General features: G+C 53.3%; 1 protein-coding gene across 8 annotated transcripts in view; it reads right to left on the minus strand.

Annotated features, from left to right (window-relative positions):
- Positions 1-18,248, minus strand: part of MCC (MCC regulator of WNT signaling pathway) — a 417,242-nt gene that overhangs the window by 24,828 nt on the left and 374,166 nt on the right. For 7 of the 8 annotated variants that reach the window (XM_037167029.2, XM_037167031.2, XM_037167032.2 and 4 more), the window contains 6 exons: positions 17,454-17,600; positions 16,463-16,552; positions 15,269-15,417; positions 10,954-11,094; positions 8,449-8,552; positions 5,189-5,372 (listed from right to left, as the gene is read on the minus strand). In XM_037167029.2, coding sequence (XP_037022924.2) covers positions 5,189-5,372; positions 8,449-8,552; positions 10,954-11,094; positions 15,269-15,417; positions 16,463-16,552; positions 17,454-17,600 — 815 coding nt within the window. The remainder of the gene's footprint in view (positions 1-5,188; positions 5,373-8,448; positions 8,553-10,953; positions 11,095-15,268; positions 15,418-16,462; positions 16,553-17,453; positions 17,601-18,248) is intronic. The other variant, XM_037167030.2, reaches the window with a different exon arrangement.

Below are 18,248 nucleotides of genomic sequence, written 5' to 3' on the forward strand. Positions count from 1 at the left end.
AGGCTCTGGGCCCGGCCAATGGGGCATCCCTTCCAGGATGCTCTGCTTGAGCTTCCTCACGTGGCTTTGCTCTGTCACTTAGACGCAGGCGGCTCTTCCGCACAGTGCACCCAGGTGGTCTGCAGCCAGGGTCCTGGCCACAACGAGCTGTGGGTGCAGGTGGGTTCGAGTCACCGTTGGTTTCGATGATCCTCCTTGTCCCTGCCCACTGTGCCCCATCCTTGGAGTTGTGCTCAAGACGATTCCCTATCCGGCTTTTTAGGAGAAACATCTTGATTGATTTTAGAATCTTGAGCTTCCTCATCTTCTCTTGGTAAAGTGCTAGAAGGGCATTTCCTTTGCCTTGAAAACCAGTGATGAATTTTTCCTGGTTTTTATTGTTTTCCTTGACCTCAGCCAGGATCCCATTGCACTGGGGAGCAGTTTATTTCCAGATGGAAAGGGCCACAAGACTGGCCTTCTGTTTTCCTAACCACTTAAATGTATGGGAGAAGGCGTTGGCCCAGGTGACACCTGGCCACGTCTGCCACTCCTGAGTGGCTCCAATCCCCGAGCAGGAGGGTGGACGCTGCCGACCGCTGTGTCTTCAGTGCTGTGCCGGTGGTGCCCACCCACCCTCTTGCTCTCCGCCACCGCCTCAACAATGCTGTGTCACAGAGGACTAAAAACACTGAACGCAATCCAAACTTCTGAGGTCTGTAATGCTCTCGAATGGTTATCAGAACTCTCTAAAGGACAGGTGGAGGCCAGCTGAAGGGAAATCATGGAACAAAATGCAGTGCGGGGACATCTGCCGCCAGAGGACCAGAGTCCTCCAAAACTGCCCGGTGCTGGAAAACTCTGAAGGACCCCACTGACAGCGGAGTCGACGTGAGAAACCAGGCACCGCGGAGGCAGGGTCTGGTTTCCGCAGCCCTTGTTGAAGACCCCAGTGCACAGCGCTGGGAACCGGGAGTCTGCAGACACGGCCCTTTCCCAGCTTGGTCCCTGGTAATGCACCAAGACGGGCGCTATTAGGCTGGGCAGCTACACTGTTGCTAACCATGTTCCTGGCATTAGAAAAATTAAATGTTATAAATTATTTTCAGCGTCGCCAATAGTTGAGAGATACAAATTAAAAGGGTATGGTTTTCCTGCACACCAGTAAATGGGAAAAAAACGTATGGCGCCCAGTTTTAGTGAGGGTGTGGAGGGACAGGCTGCAGAGTAACCGGACTGCACGGAGGGCCACTGGACACCAGTCCTGAGTCGGCGCAGCTGCTCCTCAGAACTGGCCCCGTGGACACTGCACTGGAGGGCCCGGAGGAGGCTGTTACAATGCACAATGGAGTGCCGTCCCAAGGAGAACTGTGCAGCCACTGAAGAGAAAGACTCGTGGAAAGAGGTCCGACAGACAACGTGAAGGGGAAAGCAAGTTTCAAGAGAGTCCGAATGACAGGAACCCCGTCAGCCTGAAAACCACACGGGGTCCTGTTTTCAGAGACGCCAGGTGAGTGCACTTGTCCAGCCAAGTACACCCCTCCTCTCTCCTTCTGGGGCCACCCTCCTCGTCGCCACCCGTGGGGCTCCCGCGGGGGAGGGGGAGACACTCAGGCCTCTCTGGGTAAGATGTGCCCTCCAGGATCTTGTGCCCTACACCAGGGAAACCAGCCAGCCTGCGCACACATGCGGGTGCTGTGCTGGTGACCTGCCGTCGGGAGCCTGCCTGCAGAGGGGGGAGATGACAGCGAGTGTGGGGGGTCGGGGGCCGCACAGCTGGGCGCGGTCTGGCCCGGCTGTTTGCAGGCCTGTCTGCCTCGGCTCGGCCTCGGATGCAGCTCCTGTGTGGCTGATCCGAGGGATGTCCTTCTGGCAAGACCTCTCTTTGCTCCAGCTGTTTGGTCCTTTCTGTCACTGGCAACCAGGGGTCTTCACTGACAGGAAATGGACAGTTTGGTCTGTGGAAATATTCCCCAGACTGTGTGAGTGTCCTTCCCAGCGAGGGCCCCACCATGGAGAACTTTATGTAATGCTTGGTTTCAATTATTTATTTTTACAACGAGCATTTCATTCTTCTGAAGTCAGGCAGTTAGGTCTTAAAGAAAAAAATGCATGTCAGCTCTCTCCCCAGTTCCCGCAGAACCTCACAGGTGAGTGACGAGGACATGCGAGCGGGTGGCCTGAGCACCAGGCTGGCGCGCTGGGGACGGGGTGTGAGCCGGACTTTAGAATCTACTAACACTTCTAAGTATCAACGCCAAGACTTGGGTGGGGGGAGGACTTGTGTTTCCCAGAGCAAGCAGAGACAACGACCGGACCAGCCAGATATGGTCCCACTTTTGGTCCCTGAAGCTGCTGGTGGTGGTGGTCCTGCCTGGAGGGTTGTTTTAAACCCAGTTGTCCTTTCAGTGGACATGATCCTGCTGTCCCCAACCTTTCTTTCTTTCCCAAGGAAACTCCTTCTCAATCAAGACCAGCCTAGAGGGTGAGGGCTGGGCGCCTCAAGCTCCGCTGCCCTCCATCCCAAGTTCGGGACATGCCCTCTGTCCCAAGTTTGGGACACGCCCCGGGGTCAATGGTCAGCCCGGCGGTGCCCTGGCCCTCGGGCAGTGCCCAGGCTCCCCACAGACTGCAACCCCATTCGCACAGGCCCCCCTGGTCCCCACCCGACGGGAGGACACCCGGGACTCCGCGCTCGTCTCTGCAGGGCCGACTGCGGCAGCTCACTCTGCGTGGACCACACGCCCTCTCGTAGGCTGGGGTCAGTGACTGTGCTCCCGCCCAGCAAACTGTGACGCTCGACAAAAAGAGTGGGTTCGACTAAGAATTCCCGTTTCCAACATTTTAGTCCACCTGCCTGTCTGCGGTGATCCTGTTGATAACACATCCAGGCCATCAACACGAGCTAGTCACTCTGCCCGTTAAGACGATGACCCTTCTGGATGAGGCCGCGGCCGGGCTGGCCGCCCTGTCTGATTCTTCCTGCTGGTCACTACTTTTCTGCTCCTTTCCCAAACCAAGGCCCTCTGATCACCAGGAGCTGTCCGTGTGCTGCTAGAAGGGCCCCAGGGGCCTGGGACTCAGCGTTCCTTTCCTGAAGCCCTGAGGAACAGCTGGCTCATTCTCTGATTAGACTGGTTCCAGTGGCCGAGGGGAGATGTGCTGAGCCACATGAAGCTCCAACTCAGAAAGCCCCTCTTCTTTCTTTCTTCCATAAACCTGACATGGGAGACTGTGTGGACTGGGTTGGCAACAGTTGCAGACAAAATGCATTATGACAGTTACGAGAGGGGCTGGTGGTTTCTGCGCCCGTGTATGGCACGACCTCGTCCAGCTGCACCACGACCTCGGAGGTGGGATGTGCGTGAAAGCCCCCGTGCGCTCTCCTGGGCCCCTGTGGCTCGGGTTAGGGTGGCAGGGCGGAAGTGAATTTTTAAGGAGAACAGAGTGGAATCTGAGCTAGAGTCCTGTGTGCTTTGGTGGGAAGACCCGTTTGAGACCACCGCTCAGTCAGGGCCGCTCTTCAGGGAGGTCATCCTTGAAAGTGGAGGCCGGGTGCTGAATTGATCACAAGCTGAAGAGATGCTTCACCTAAAAGTGTCTAAGAAAACTGCCTCAAAATCAAGGCTCATCCGTAAGTTGAAGGAGTTCTAACACCTATTCAAAACCAGCATTTCCACTGAATGGATGGTGCGAGTTCCCATTCCTACCAAATTTGTCTCTGATTTGGATTAAAACAACAAAATTATTTTTAGGGTAGGGAAGGTGTGAGCAAAATTCTGCAACACTCACCTTCTAAGCTACTGAAACAGCCCCCATTTCCTGTCAACCCAGCTCTGAGCTCCCCCACTCAACAGGACAAGGTCACTGACAGAACGAGCACCGCGTTCTGCGTTCAGACATAAGGATCTGGTTTTAAGGAAAAAAAAATATATAATCTCTGCTTCCCTAAATAAGACAGTTGTTGCTGGGGTCAAGAGAAAAATCAGTCCCTTGTGTTTGCAGGCACCTGGCCAAGCGCGTTATAGGAACGTCGTCTTTCCTGAGGCACCAGGTGCAGGACAGGTAAATGGAGGCACTTGAGCAGATGGCTGTGTCCTGCCAGTGGGACAGATGAAAATGTTAAACTGCTTTCAGGTGCCAGGAAAACATCAGTATCTCTCCTTTAGCTCTTAAGAGTTAAGCTGTCCTGCGTGGTTCCGGTCACTTGATCTGCAAGGAGGCACCGTGAGTCGGTGCCACAAGATCCACCCTGGTTTCGTGGAAGCAACACCATGTTCGGTGCTGACGTCCTGGTTCAAGTCCTGATGCCCCTCTCATCTACCAGCCCTGTGACCGTGACCTTATTTAGGCAAGTTACTTACATATCTCTACGCCAAGGATTTCCCCCTGTGACAATGGGAGCAAGCTACCCTTCTCATCTTTTCAGATTTGGTGATCAAATAAGAGTCTCTAACAACGTACTTCCTAGACCAAGTCTGGTATATAGATGGAAGGCATGTACATATTTAGGGCGTTGGTGGCAAGAAATGAGATCACTAGACAGGTTTCACTGACCCCCATTGAAAAGCATCCAAAAGCTCCAGCAAATTATACTTAGCAGGTCTCCACTGCTTTCCTCTCATCTTTTTTAAGAACTCGCTTCAGCTTTCTAGATTCACAAACTTGAACTCAGGAGCATGATTAAGTGTGTGTTAAGCACATGCTGTGAATACGGCATCACTCAGAGAGACGGAGATGAGACAGAGATGAGACAGAGGGGCTGTTACTGCCTGGGAAGAGCTGACCAGAGACAGAGGCTGGGATGGGACGCAGTGGTCTGGGCCCTGGGTGATCAGGGACCCTTTGCAGCAAATAGCTGCCCCGGATGCTTCTAGGAAATGAAGAACTGTGAAGAAGTGGAGAACAGAAGAAGAACAGGAGAAAGAGCCCCCGGCAGGAAGGAAGGTGTGGCTTCTACGCCTGCCACTGTTTTTGAGCAAACCTCCCCTTCTCCCTGGGCTGCAGTTTCCACCAATGAGGAGGCGTCTCCAGCTCTCCACTCTGATTCTCCACCTCCTCCCTGGATGGAGCAGGTCGCAGTCCTGGGCAGAATTCTGCCCTAGGCCAAGCCTCCCAGGCCCCGAGAGCAGGGTCCCCCTGCATGTCGAGCCCAGTGAGCAGACGGCAGGACACGTGCCCCTCTCACAGCAGACAGGTCGAGCGTTACCTGGTGTGGCTGTTGGAGGACAGGCTCTCCCAGGGCTGCACGCTGCAGCCGGCCACGGCGAAGGCGCCCCCGCAGCTGCCGTCCAGCTTCAGGAGCAGGGCCTTAGCCGCATTCTCAGCCGTCTTCCGGCAGTCGTGCGCGCGCTTGAGCATCTGAGTGATGTTTTCATCCCCTGACGGGTCTCCTGTGAGAAGGCAATGGATTAATGAACACAGGTCTAGGTAAGGCAAGCCAGGGAACAGGTGTGGGTAATCACTTCTCGGTTGCTTGCTGGAGGGGCGGTGGAGGCGTGGTGGAGAGCAGCCAGCAGGTGATGGCCGCGCTCTGCGCCCGGCTGCGTCACTTAGGGGCTGTTCTTAGGAAAGCACTCCTCTGCTCCGGGCTCCACCGGCCTCGTCGACAAAGGAAGGGTTGGTCAATGTGACCTCAGAGGCCTGTTTTCAGCTCTAACATGCTAGGATTTTCTAATTATCCAGGCCCCGGGCTTCTCCTCCCATCCATTACAAGCTTACTGCTTGGTTGCTCTTCCCTGTGTGGGCACTTCCTTGTGAACAAGGGCAGGGACAGCCTGAGGGAAAACTGGGCTATGGCTCCCAAGTCTGTGGTTTTGGTCAGAGGTTCACGTAGGCAATGGTGACAAACCTAATGGTTAAAGTGAGAACTTTAGATCGGCCCTGCATTTTCTGTAAATGCATATCCATAACCTCTATCCATAACCTCTCTGTCTCAGGTTTGCTGTGGCTGTGGCAGCTCCCATGCCTGCAGGGGCCAAGTGACTGGGCTGCAGCCAGAGGTCAGGGGTGGAGGGTGCGGCCCAGAGCCAGACAGCCAACCTCCTGCCCAAGAGCTTCATCTTCTGATGGCGTTTTAAAAACTGTGGTCGTCTGACAAGTTAAGCAGATTGCTTTCTCTATAGCCTAGATGCACACGGCCTTCCAAATATCGTCAATGAAAACCTTACACTGAAGCCCAACATAAAAAAATAGTAAATGTGGAACGGGCTGAAGTGGGCAGGGGTGGGTCATGCATTCGACTGCCCCACCCTCCAGGCCCACCGAGGAGGCCCAGAGAAACCCCTCCAGCACCCAGGGCACAGTTCAAAAGCCACCCGTCTCATACATCCACAGTGCACTTACCCGGCGCCGGTGCCGTCAACCAGAGTCAAAGGAAAAACCCACAATAATTGGCACTATGGGTAAATGTCACAAACCAGCACTGCTTTGCCGTGCAACTACACGGCCCTTCGGGTCTTATCAGCAGGATGGGAGAGTGAGGCTTACAGGGAAGGGCTGAAAAGTAAGCCAGCGCTCAGCCTCCTGGGGGGGCGGGCAGTACAGGCTCAGGTTCCTGGGCCTCCCTCGGGCCACTGCTCTCAAAACCTCTGTGCCTTCCTTCCTTCCACAAATAAAATATTTTCCAGCCCCTACCAAGTCACTGCGATGAGCAGACACAAGCCCAATAAAAGGTACCTTTCAAGGACAAAGTGGTTTAAAACATTCCTCCAATACAAATTAGAAATAAGATGATTGATTTTTTTCCCCTTTAATTGATCGGTTTTCTTAATACAGATACTAAAAAACTTGACAGCAGGCCAAGATCAGTTTAGGATCTGTTTAATATGAGGAATAAAGTTTTATGGTTCAGTTAAAAGACCCTGAAAAATGAGGTTTCTAATGGAAATGCTGGCAGAGTTTCTACTTCTGGGCTGAGACGGCAACACTATTAAGGAAACAGCGAGCCAGGCGTGGAGGATGGTCACCCGCACACGCGGGGGCCTGCTGCCCCGCTGCACAGGCTGGATATGACGCAGGAAATTAATATCCAGGACACTTCCTTTCCTTCCGACTTGCTTCAGATTCCTGCACATGTCAAAACGGAAGGAGGAAAAATATGTACATGTTCCGTGCAAAACCTAGAGCCCTGACGAGAGTGGGGGGAGCTGCTGGCAAAGATGGGGGGGCACTCGTTTCGGAGGTGCCCTGATGGTGCCCTTCTTTGCCAGGCATGTCTCCTTTCTCTTAAAGAAAAGCCAATCCCTGCTCTGCAGTCCTTGCCCTGGCTGGTGTGGCTCAGTGGACTGAGGGTTGGCCTTTGAACCAAAAGGCTGTTGGTTTGATTCCCGGTCAGGGCACAAGCCAGGATTGTGGGCCAGGTCTCCAGTTAGGGGCATGCAAGAGGCAACCCATCAATGCATCTCTTGCACATCAATGTTTCTCTCCCTTCCCTCTCTCTGAAAAATAAATAAATAAAATCTTAAAAAAAGAAAAGCCAGTCTCTGACTGGTGGCCTGGTCCTTATGTCTGAGGTCCCCTGGCCTATGCACACCAGCACCCGTGTCTGGCTAAGAAGTGATCCAGTCACTTCAGATTTCTGTTTACTTGGTGCTACTTCTCCAAAGAAGCCGCTATTATAAAACTGGGCTCCAGGCCTCAGCACTGAGGAGCCAACCTGTCCCCTCGGCCTCCCTTTCTCCTCGTGCACCATGTCTGCTGCAGATTCCGCTGCTGCAAGGACCAGGGCCACAGCTGCCAGCAAAGTTTTTTAGCAAACGTTGCTAATTAGGGTGCCACACTTGCGCCTTTTCCAATTAATACTCCCTCCCTCGAGTTACTTAAAATTGAGGGACAGAAGTGGGGGGCAGGGCAGGTCAGGGCAGGTCAGGAGGAACAAATGAGGCCAAAAGGACCTGGACCCGCAGGGTGGGGAGTCTGGGGGGCGGGTGCACATCGCTGCCCCGCCTCCAGGCCTCCAGGCCGGGCAGTGGGGGGAGCACTCTGGGAAGCTGCTGAGAGCAGCGGGAAACCGGTTCCTCTGTGCACACAGGACGCCTGCAGACAAGGCAGGAGGAAACGCACGCTTCAAAACTACCCACAGGGAGAAACCTGGAGAAAAAGCACAGCCAACAAGGGAGGAGCAAAGGCCAGGTGGGCTGCAGCCCAGAGAGGCCGAGGCACAGCCCGCCCCTCCCGTCTGCGACCAGGGCCTCCCGCCCCCCCTGGCCCTCCTGCCAGCCTGGGAGGATGTGCTTCCTGAGAGGGCCGGTCTGCTTGGGCTTATCTGTGATTCTGTTTCCACTCCAGTTCTTGCTGCACTCAACATAAACAATTTACTCAGTCATGAGGGAAACACGGAAAGCACGTGAGAAGTGAGTTTCTTGTTGCAGGGAGGTGTTCCGATGCCCACAGCCGAGATGGGGGCAGTAGAGCAGAAGAGACTAGGGACGGGATGAGGAAGGCGGTGGGGGCTGGGGCCACACTTACCCGGGGAGGACCCCACGCCAGCCGCCCGGAACTGCCCCAGGATGAGGCTCTGCTCGCTGTCAGCCAGGGCCAGGAGGAGCTCGTAGGCTTCTATGCACTGCTCACTGAAACAAGCACGGGCGCCTCAGCTGGGGCAGACACGGGAGCCCCTTCACCGCGGGGCCGCCCCCGCCCCCTCTAGACCCGCCTCTCAGCCTCGCTGCCCTGTCAGCGCAGAAAATGCCCTGGACAGAGCCGGGGACATGCTGTGCTGAGCTGTGCCCCAGCCCTGCCTTTTCGCTTTCAACCTGCATCTAGAAAAACACAAGACTCCATCCACGTGGGAGAGGCAAGCTGGTTGCCCTCGCACGAGGCACTGCAGGGGAGAGGCACTGCAGCCTGCGGTGCTGGCACCCACGCCGCTCCAGGGCACGTCTGTGCGACCAAAGGAACACGGCAGAAGGGATGGCACGTCGCCGTCAGGACTGGTTGTTAAAAGCTCTGTGACTTCCGTCTCGGCCACTCTCTCCCTGCACCCTCCCGGTGCGGCACCCTCTTCAGAGGAGGCCCTTTTGTGAAGACACTCAAGCAGCCCCAAGGAGACCCGTGGGGTGGGAAGCTAAGGCTTCTGGCCAACAGCCAGTGGCGGACTGAGGACTCGCCCACACCGCCCTGTGAATGAGCCTCCTCGGCAGCAGAGCCCGCCCGGTGCGGTTCAAGGTTCTGATGCTGCAGTCCTGGTGGACGGCTTCACCAGAACCCTGAATCACAGCCATTCCTGACCCTAAAAACTGTGACATAGTAATAGCTGTACAATCATAGTTAACTAAGTTACACCCCAGAAAGGAGGCTGTTTTGATCTAGGTCTGCACTGTTCAACACAGCAGCCACTAGCCAGCCACATGTGGCTGCTTACGTGGAAAAATGCAAGTTAAAGGAAACGAAAAATTCGGTTCCTCAGCTGCAGCAGCTATAGTGACGGCACAGACAGAGAACAGCTCCATCCCTACCCCTCTAGTGGACACTTGTCAAACTGTCTCATGAAATACAAACTCTCTGACAAAACCTTAGTTTTCTCCGTGCCCACCATCATGGGCACACCAGGCAGAGGATGAAAAGCGACCCCTTTCTCATCGCCACTGGGGCCCCCACGTGGACCCACGTGCACACAGGAGGTGGGGCACGCGCATGCTGCCTGCACGGTCCCAGACAGGATGCACTGAACCCCCGCCCGAAGCAAATTACCCACTAGCTTCTCCCAGCTCAGTGGGGGAAACATCGCCTAGCTTGGCATTTAGTCATCAGGCCATCTGCTTTCTGATTGCCTTTGCTTTCATCTTCCTTTACTGAGACATAAAGAAAAGGGCCGAGTCGAGAGCTCTGGGTGCGGGCGGTGGCTCCTCTCCAGGGCGGCCCGCCTATCAGGTTGGAGACGCCGGGCCACTGCTTCGTGCCCGAGGGAGACAGGCAGGTGTGGGTGCAGAGCAGCCTGCTCCCGGAGTTATCAAAGTCGGGTTATCTCTTCGCTCTGGTGTGTCTGTAAACAAGTGTGATTGCTCTCTAGCTTTGGTCCTGTGTGTTGTGGCTTGACTTTGTTTTCTGAAGAAACAATGTTTCTTGAAACAATACTGAACTTTTTAGAGGACGCCAACAGCGAGATTCAGTCACTACTCTGGGCGCCTGGCAAACACGCCCAAGAAGAGACACCAATAAAATAACCCTCTGAAAGCAGTCGTAAAGCAGAGCTTTCCAGCTATTTAAACAGCAGTCATTTAAAAACAGATAAACTCCGCTGATGGGGCAGAAATAAAAGGGGCCCCCTCATATACCACTTGCTCGCCAGTGAGTGCAACTCGGACACTGAAATGGGCTTGTTTCTAGGGGGAAGGCTGGCAGCCGCCTCCAGAGCCATGAAAATATTCTTGTCCTCTGACCTATAATTCCTGCTGCAGGGATGTTCTCCCGAGGGAAATATTAGAAAGAATAAAGACATTACCTGTATTAAATTATTCGCCAAAGAATTATTTTCCATGTCAAAGTGTGAAAAAAGTCTCTCAGAGAAATGAGTAAATAAAAGAACAATATATAAACTTGGTACAGGGGATATGACCATTCTAAATAAATGGAGACTATTAAGCAATATCACGAAACTGTAAAATGCTGAAGAAATAGAACGCACTACATTTGTAACAATGTAAAATATGTGTGAATATGAACAAATACTGGAAAGAGCCACAAATGAATATGTAATAAAAAGACTGATATTTTGAGTGATGTGACCCGAGTGAAATAATATTTCAGCTGAACGCACTGGCATAAACATACCTGTTTACTAACACCACAGTCATTACTCCAGTTTTCCTAATTGCTACAAGGGTGGTCATTGATTTTCAATATGTATCACACCCGCATCTGCTGGCCCACCCACAGTATGCCTTCTACAGCCTGCGTTCTACTTTACGCAGAAGGTTACTGCGGATGCACTGAGGCTCCAAGGGACGCAGGCCCCGCCCCTCCGAGCCCCACCTGTACTGCAGGGCCAGCCGCAGCGCCGTGGCGTTGGATTCGTATTTGCCCACCAGCATGCTCATCCGCTCAGCGTTGCTTTTGCATTCTTCCAGGGTTATGGTCAGGAGGTCGTTTTGGGATTTAAGGTGTTCAATACGGCTACAAAGGAAGAAAAATCTCAATTTCACACTAGGATCACAAATAACTTGCCGATATTTTAGTGGTCTAATCTGGATTCAGGCTGGAAATGCAGGTTAGGAAATGAGTCTGTCAGATATTTTAACAAATGTAACTGAAACACGAAACAATAAAGGAAGCAACTGTAAGTTTAAAAAAAAGCACCGAATTCTGTGTGAATTACCCAGTTATTTCCCACCCAGCCACCGACCATGTGCTCTGGGGATAAAGCAGGGAGAGCAGCAAACCGTGCGACCTCAGGCCCTGTGAACGGCGCGACTGGGATGCTTCAGGAGCTAGGGGGCAACGAGACGCACATCACAGTCACAGCTGCTATTCGCCGAGCCCGTGCTCGATAACCCTGTCAACAGCCCTTAGAGCTTTGTTATTCTCCCCATTCCTCAGAGGAGGAAGCAGAGGCACAGGAAGATTAAACACCTTGTCCTGGAGTTTGAACCATGCAGTTTGGCCCCCAGATCCTGTGCTCTTAACCACTAGCTACAGAGCAGAAGCAAAAGATGAATTAGTGAGTGAAATGCAAACTGCCCCACAGGCTCTGAATGGGAAGTGGACCAGGAGCTTCGGAGCGTGTCCAGGGCTCCTTCCAGGTCGGACATTCCCGCAGCTGCTGAGCACCGGCAGGACTGGCAGTGGGAACATCAGGCTTTATAGGAACCAGAAAGAACTGCCCAGTCAGAGCCGACGGGCCTATGACAAAGTCAGAAAAACACAAGCCTTCTGCTGCTTCATTTTCTGTCTCAGGACCCTGATCCTCAAGGTACCGGGGTTCATTTTTCACGGGACAAACTCGTTTGCAGAACTCTGACTTCCAAGACTTAAAGAGAGAGATGGTTTCACACACACAAAATGCAAGTGACACTTAAAATGTTCAGCTCAGAAGCCATTAGCCTTGAGAATCGATCCTACAACCACACATTAGAGAGCAGAATATGGAGACACGCCCCCTCATGGGAGATGCTGAGTGTATGACAACTGCGAGGCTTAGACAACTTCAAGGTCAGTTCAATGTAAGGTGTTACGGAATATCCTTCTCTGTCCCTGTCACCTTATGGCTTCTTGACATGGTTCCTACTTTCTCGTTACTTTTCAACTTGCTCCCACGAACATTTGGTCCCCACTAATCAGATCAAATGGTTTACCCAGCTCACCACCTCCGTGTGGCCAAAGCCACTGTAGGGGCCTTCTCAGGTGACACCCCCTGAATGGGCCACTCCTTCCTCACTTGGGTCACGACAGGTCTCTCCTGGTTTTCTTCCTGCCTTACAGGCCATTTCTTTTGTTTCCTTTGCTGGCTCCTTACCATCTACGAAGCCTGTGAGTGTGGGCATCCCTGCAGTGCTCCGTCCCTGGCCCTCTGTCAACACCCCCAGCCCTCGAACCCCTGCCCGGGGTGAGGTTTGTCCAGTGCCATGACTTTAACGGGCACTTATGTTCCCAAGACTCCCGAATCTCTCCAGTGCGGACATCTCCTCTGAGTGCCACTCTCACACACCCAGAGGGTTCCTGACTTTCCGATTTGGGTGTCACACTGACACCTCCAATTTAACACTCCTGAGTGGGACTCTTGACTTTTCCCTAACTGTGCCCTCCCCCACCTTCTCCGTCTCGGTCAATGCCACCAGCACGTAGCCAACCCTAAGGTGGGTCACCCGAGGATCTTCTCTGAGACCACCCCCTCCTCTCCTTCCGCTGATCTCGCCAGTGAACACTGACGACCCCTGCCACTCCCCATCATCTCCGTTTCGGCCACGCTGGTCCACCAAGTACCCTCTCTGCTTCTGCTCTTGCCCCGCCGCCTTCCATTCCTTGCACCTTGCACCTGATCTTTCGAAATCTGTATCAGATCTGCTGCTTCTACTTAAAACCCCTTCACAACTTCGAATGACACGTAGAATGAAGAGTAAGTCTGTCCTGGGCCTCCAAGTCCACATCCCCCCCCAGCCCTGACTCTCGGGCCACCTGATCTCTGGGAAGCCCCCCTCACACTCACTCTGGTTCAGCTCCACGGCCTTGGGCGGTCCCTGCTTCACGCCAACTTCCTTCCAGCCTTGAGGTGGACAAGTTGGCCCATAAGACAATCCTTACTATGTCACGGGGGTGCTCCTTTTCCCCCTTAAAATCTCAACCGGAATGTTCCCTTGTCAGAGATGCCTTCCCCGGCTACCAATGGAAACATCAGCCCTCATTGTTGTTCTGCCTCAGTGTCCTATTTACCTGGAGCTTTCTTATGATCTTGTTTTTTGTCTAGTGCCCTAAGAGAACACAAGCTCCATCAGAGCAGGGACCTTGTCTGTTTTACTTCCCTTTGCACACCAAATAGCCCAGCACATAGTAGGTGCTTAACACAGTGGTTAAATGAAGAAGCATTTTAAATTAACTATGACCCTGCTCTCCCCCCACCCCCGACACACAAAGTTAAAGGCTGTCGTTTTTTGGAGTGTGAGAGGCCTCCAACTTTGCAATAGGTAGTTAAGTAATAACAGATGTGAAGGCATCCTGTTAGATTATTTCTAAGGATTCCAATGTTGCAGCTGCAGCTCTGTACGCAGAGAGGATAATGGCGGTAAGGTCAAAGGGCGGGGCCTGGACGTTCGGCCAGGCTAATTAACAGCTCTGCACTTAGGGTGAGTCACTCCTTGTGGAAGCCTTTGCTTTCCCCTTTGCAAAATGGGGCTGCCACTCTGCCCGCCCACGTGGGTGACCGAGAGGCTGTCTGTGAGAGCCCTGTGTAAGGGTAAGCTGTTCAACACCACAGTGCGCTGCAGGCCCCAAATAGCTCCCCCTGCTCTGGTCTCTCCGAGGTGCACATAATTGAAGAGAAAGGAGCTTCCCCCAAGTTCAGCTACAAAGCAGGCCTGTTAGATCCCAGAGTCTGTAGAGGAAGGTCCCCGCTACACGGAGGGCCCCTGAAGGCATCCGACTTCACTAAACTACAAAGGGCACGTCTGCCCCCATTTTTAGGCACTCCGCAGCTCGTGACACAGCACTCGGAGGGCCGCTCTTTCCCGCTGCAAGGTAATCATCGGGATTGTCACTCTTAAGTATTTTGGATTTAATAAGGAAACCATTTAATTTCAAGATTTAAAATGACCTAGATTTGCCACGTTTCCTTAGTTCTCAAGCACTGTATTAAATAGTTTCAAATCAGGGAGGACTAACACAGTAATTCAATTTATTCAGGTTTGCCACACACCAGGGGAATGGCATTAAGCAGTGGTGCGTGGGGAAAGGCATCTGCGTTTCTCCCTGGTGAGATCACAAGCCTTTCCAGTCCTTACTGTGCTCTGCCACTGAGGCACGGTGGGTCAGGGCAGCCACGCCACACCGGGATAGATCCCGCACGCACGCTGCTGCTGCGGGGCGATGCTGAGTCACAGCAGTTGCCTGGTTTGGCCCTGCTCCTTCCTTGCCTTTTTCAGCAGCCCTGTCTCACTGCTGGAATGACACACAAGCCAGGCTTTGCCCAGAGGCGGGGGGCAAACTCAGACGACTTCTGTCAGGAGCCTGGGGAAAAGTGTCCGTAAAACTGGGTGTATGGTAAAACTATTCTAACTAACGCAGCCTGTAGGAACTGAGAGTGGTGCACGTTTGTTAAACCCGTAAACGACATCAGGCGACCGGCAGCTTGCTCAGCCCCAGGAACGCCTCCATCAGGCCGCCTCCGCCGGCTCCTGGGGCCCGCGGGCTCCCCGAGGACGCTGACTCAACGTCCCGACTCCTCTCTGCAGCCCAGGGCTGCTCGCGTGGCCACCATCTCGTCATCCTGACTACTTGTCAGTCTATAGGAACTGCTCCAGGAATTACAATACGATTTCTGAGGGACGTGCCAAGTGAAAAAGTGGGGCCCCTAGTGCATAAGTTATTAAGAATTGAAAACGGTGAGAGAGGAGCAGTAGAGCAAGAGCGGGGTCCTTCTAAGGACAAGGCCCTGTGCATTCGAGTCCGGTCTCCCACCCATGCACCAGCCCTGACTGCTTGCTGTAAGTCCCTGAGATGAGCGAGACGGTGCAAACTCCCATTCGCCAGCCTGACAGCATCACTGTGTCACAACGCACGAGCCCGCTCCAATCGATCTTCGCGAAGGGGAGGGAGGGCAGCTCCCACCACCACTCAGCTGTACGGGATTTCTCCTTACCTATTCAGGCGTTCTGTTTCCACCTCGAACTCTCTAATTTTGCTTTCGGAGATGGCAGACCCGTGTGAGTAGAGCGTCTGGAAGATCTCCTGGATGTTGGAGCAGTCCTGGAGAGAGTGAGCCAGGTGTTCCGCCACGCTGCTGGATACCTGCACAGGTGAGCATTAGTCCCCCTCTGGACAGTGTCGCTTCAGGGACACCGGTCCCCAGGCATGCTGTGCATGCAGAACAACCCAAAGCTTCTATTCCCGAGGATCGGGCACCAGGAGATGGTTACCCTGATCTTTCTCAGTTTGTACAATCCTAGCACAAAAAGCTAACTGTGTGCTGTGAAAGCAATACAAAAACAGGATCAAATCATAGCTGCGTTCTTCCGATACAGACGCTCTGGACGTGGAGCGGAGCCTGGACTCCCTTCCCCTTCCTGAGCCCCTGTCACTCCAGGCCCTTGTCTCTGGCTGCTATAACCAAGGAGAACCGCCGATCCTTTAACTTCATAACTTAAATCTGGCATGGAATCTGGATGCATGCAACTTTTGCTCAGTGCAGAATTCTAAACTAGGGCCTTAAAAGCGCTATTCAGGCTCTCTCCAGCCTTACAGATCACACAGCTGGCCCTTCTAACCTCATCCCCAATCCTAAAAGGTATTCGGTTCCCCAGGGAACCGAAACTACCGCCTCTCCTCTATCCACCAGCTTACACCCCTAGGGGGTCCGCAGGCTCTACAAACGGACACTCTGCCACCAGGCTAGAAGGTTCTGGTCCGTCGCAGCACTGGGCTACACTTCAAAGGCAGCATCCATCCCCAGTGGACAGCACGCTGCTTTTCAAGCAGGGTGTGCAAAAGGCGAAGTTCTCTTAGAGCTTCCCGACTCAGTCTCTGGGGAGCAGGGTGACACAAAGCAGATAGTTCAAGACTTCAATCTACGTCACCAGCAACTACACCTAAATCATTTCACTCTGAGTGGCTTCAAGTAGAGGAAAAATGTTTCCCTTAAAGCTAAAGAAGTAATTCACCATGTGGAAAACACTATACATTTTAATCTGACTCTTTGGAAGGAAATTGGGTGTGATTTATTAGTATAATTAACGGGTTTGCTGGAGGTGAACTTGGGAAGTTCTTCCATCATCTCCCGGGCACTGTCCTGCCACTCTGTGGGAACGTTCTCGCCTTGCTTCTCATGGACACTCACCCCGATGCTGCTGATTTCTGAGCCCAGGATTGGTCGATCGGATGATGAAGATTCGGACCTGGTCTTGGACAGCTTTACCCTCTCGGCAATCTTAAAAAGCAAAACAGCAAATTATCAAAAAAAGGACGTATCACTCCACAGATAAACCATTCACATTATTTACCCAGGGCTACCGGTTCACCATGGCAACGGAACTGGTTAACAACTTAAAAACAACTCACTTGTCTGATTTGTATACCCTTCACATAACCCGGGGTTTTTCCCCCCTCAGCACCACTGACATTTTGGGTTGGATATTCTTCGTTGTGGGGGCTATTCTGCATGTCACAGGACGTCCAGCAGTGTCCCTGGCTTCTAGCCACAAGGTGCAGTAGCACTTCAGCTGTGACCATCAAAATCGTCTCCAGACACTGCCAGGTATCCCTGGGGGACAAAAATCACTTCTGGTTGGGAAACACTGGCTCGCTGAACTTGACGGCTGAGAACGGATCTCTCTGTGGAGACCAGTGTGGCTGCCAGGGGAGAGGAGCCTGGGGCTGTGGCAAAGAACGGTGGGGGGGGGGGCTGCTTCTCCCAGCTGCCACGGCCTGGACATCAATATCTACTTCTCTGCTGGCAGGGCTGGCAGTCCAAGGAGTGGGGAAATCATGGTTCATCACTCCGCGTCCCCTCCTGGGCTGCACCTCAGCCCTGGGAGCACCTCTTCATCCATCCCTTAGTATTGCTGAACCTGACAGAACGTCTCACTCTCCACAGTGACTTGTCAGCTGTGACATACTCCAGCCGGCTGATTAATGAGAGCTGGAGCCCAGGTTGCTGCTGAAAGAGACTTAAAACTATTAGTGGGTTATCTCTCCCTGCAGCTCGAGCACAGGAGGCCTGTGTGAGACCCCGGGGAAGCCCCTTGGGGCCGTCTGAGCTAATCACATGCCTGCACAGTGGCCCTGCTTCCCGGAAACGGAAGGTGTTCCTGCTGTCCCCAGCTGCTCACCTTGGCGATGGGAATGTCATTGCTGCTGCTGCTCGTGCTCAGCTCCCCGGTGCTGGGGTTGACCGGACGGTTGGTGGAAGTGAGGCGGCCAGGGCTGGAGGGCCCTGTGGCCTGCACACTCTGCAGTCGAGTTTGAAGCTCTCGAACCTGAAATAACAAGGCCTTTAGACACAGCCTGTGGTTTCCGTGGTCAAAGAGAAAAATAGCCAGATACGTGGATGATAGGACATTGCTTTACATTAAAAGGTCAGCCTTACTGAAAAGCTAAGTTGGTTGAGTCCCTGTAAATGTCTGTGTATTCTAAACTAGACCTGCTGCCTGCTGGCATTGGTCTTCCACAAATATGACATGAAGATGTTATCTAAGGCACTGGAAGCTTCCAGCAGAGATGGAATGGCATCTTTAACGAATGTTTGTTCATTCAGCCTCTTGCGCCTGACACTGTCCTGGGCGCTGCAGATGGAGGGAGAGGCCTGGATAAGATCTCCACTCTTACAGACCTCGGAGCTCAGAGACCAGTAATTCCAGCCCAGTGTACCTCAAGTGCTGTCGGGCGGTGTCTATCCAGAGAGGTGTAGGCAGCAGAAGAGGGAAGAACACGTCTCCATCTGAAAGGATTGGGGAAGGAGGTGGGGGGCAGTGAGCAGTCTTACTGGTGAACAGGGCATGTCAGAGAGTGAGTGAGGGCCGGCTTTGCTGGGGGCGGGGTGGGGCACGGGGCTGGGGAGGACAGCGCACACAAGGGCACAGGCATCATGGCTACGCCTGGGTTTGAGGAACCGCAGGTCATTCATA

The sequence above is a fragment of the Artibeus jamaicensis genome, unplaced genomic scaffold, assembly GCF_021234435.1.
Source record: "Artibeus jamaicensis isolate MK-2021 breed Jamaican fruit bat unplaced genomic scaffold, CSHL_Jam_final contig_402, whole genome shotgun sequence".
Lineage (NCBI taxonomy): Eukaryota > Metazoa > Chordata > Mammalia > Chiroptera > Phyllostomidae > Artibeus > Artibeus jamaicensis.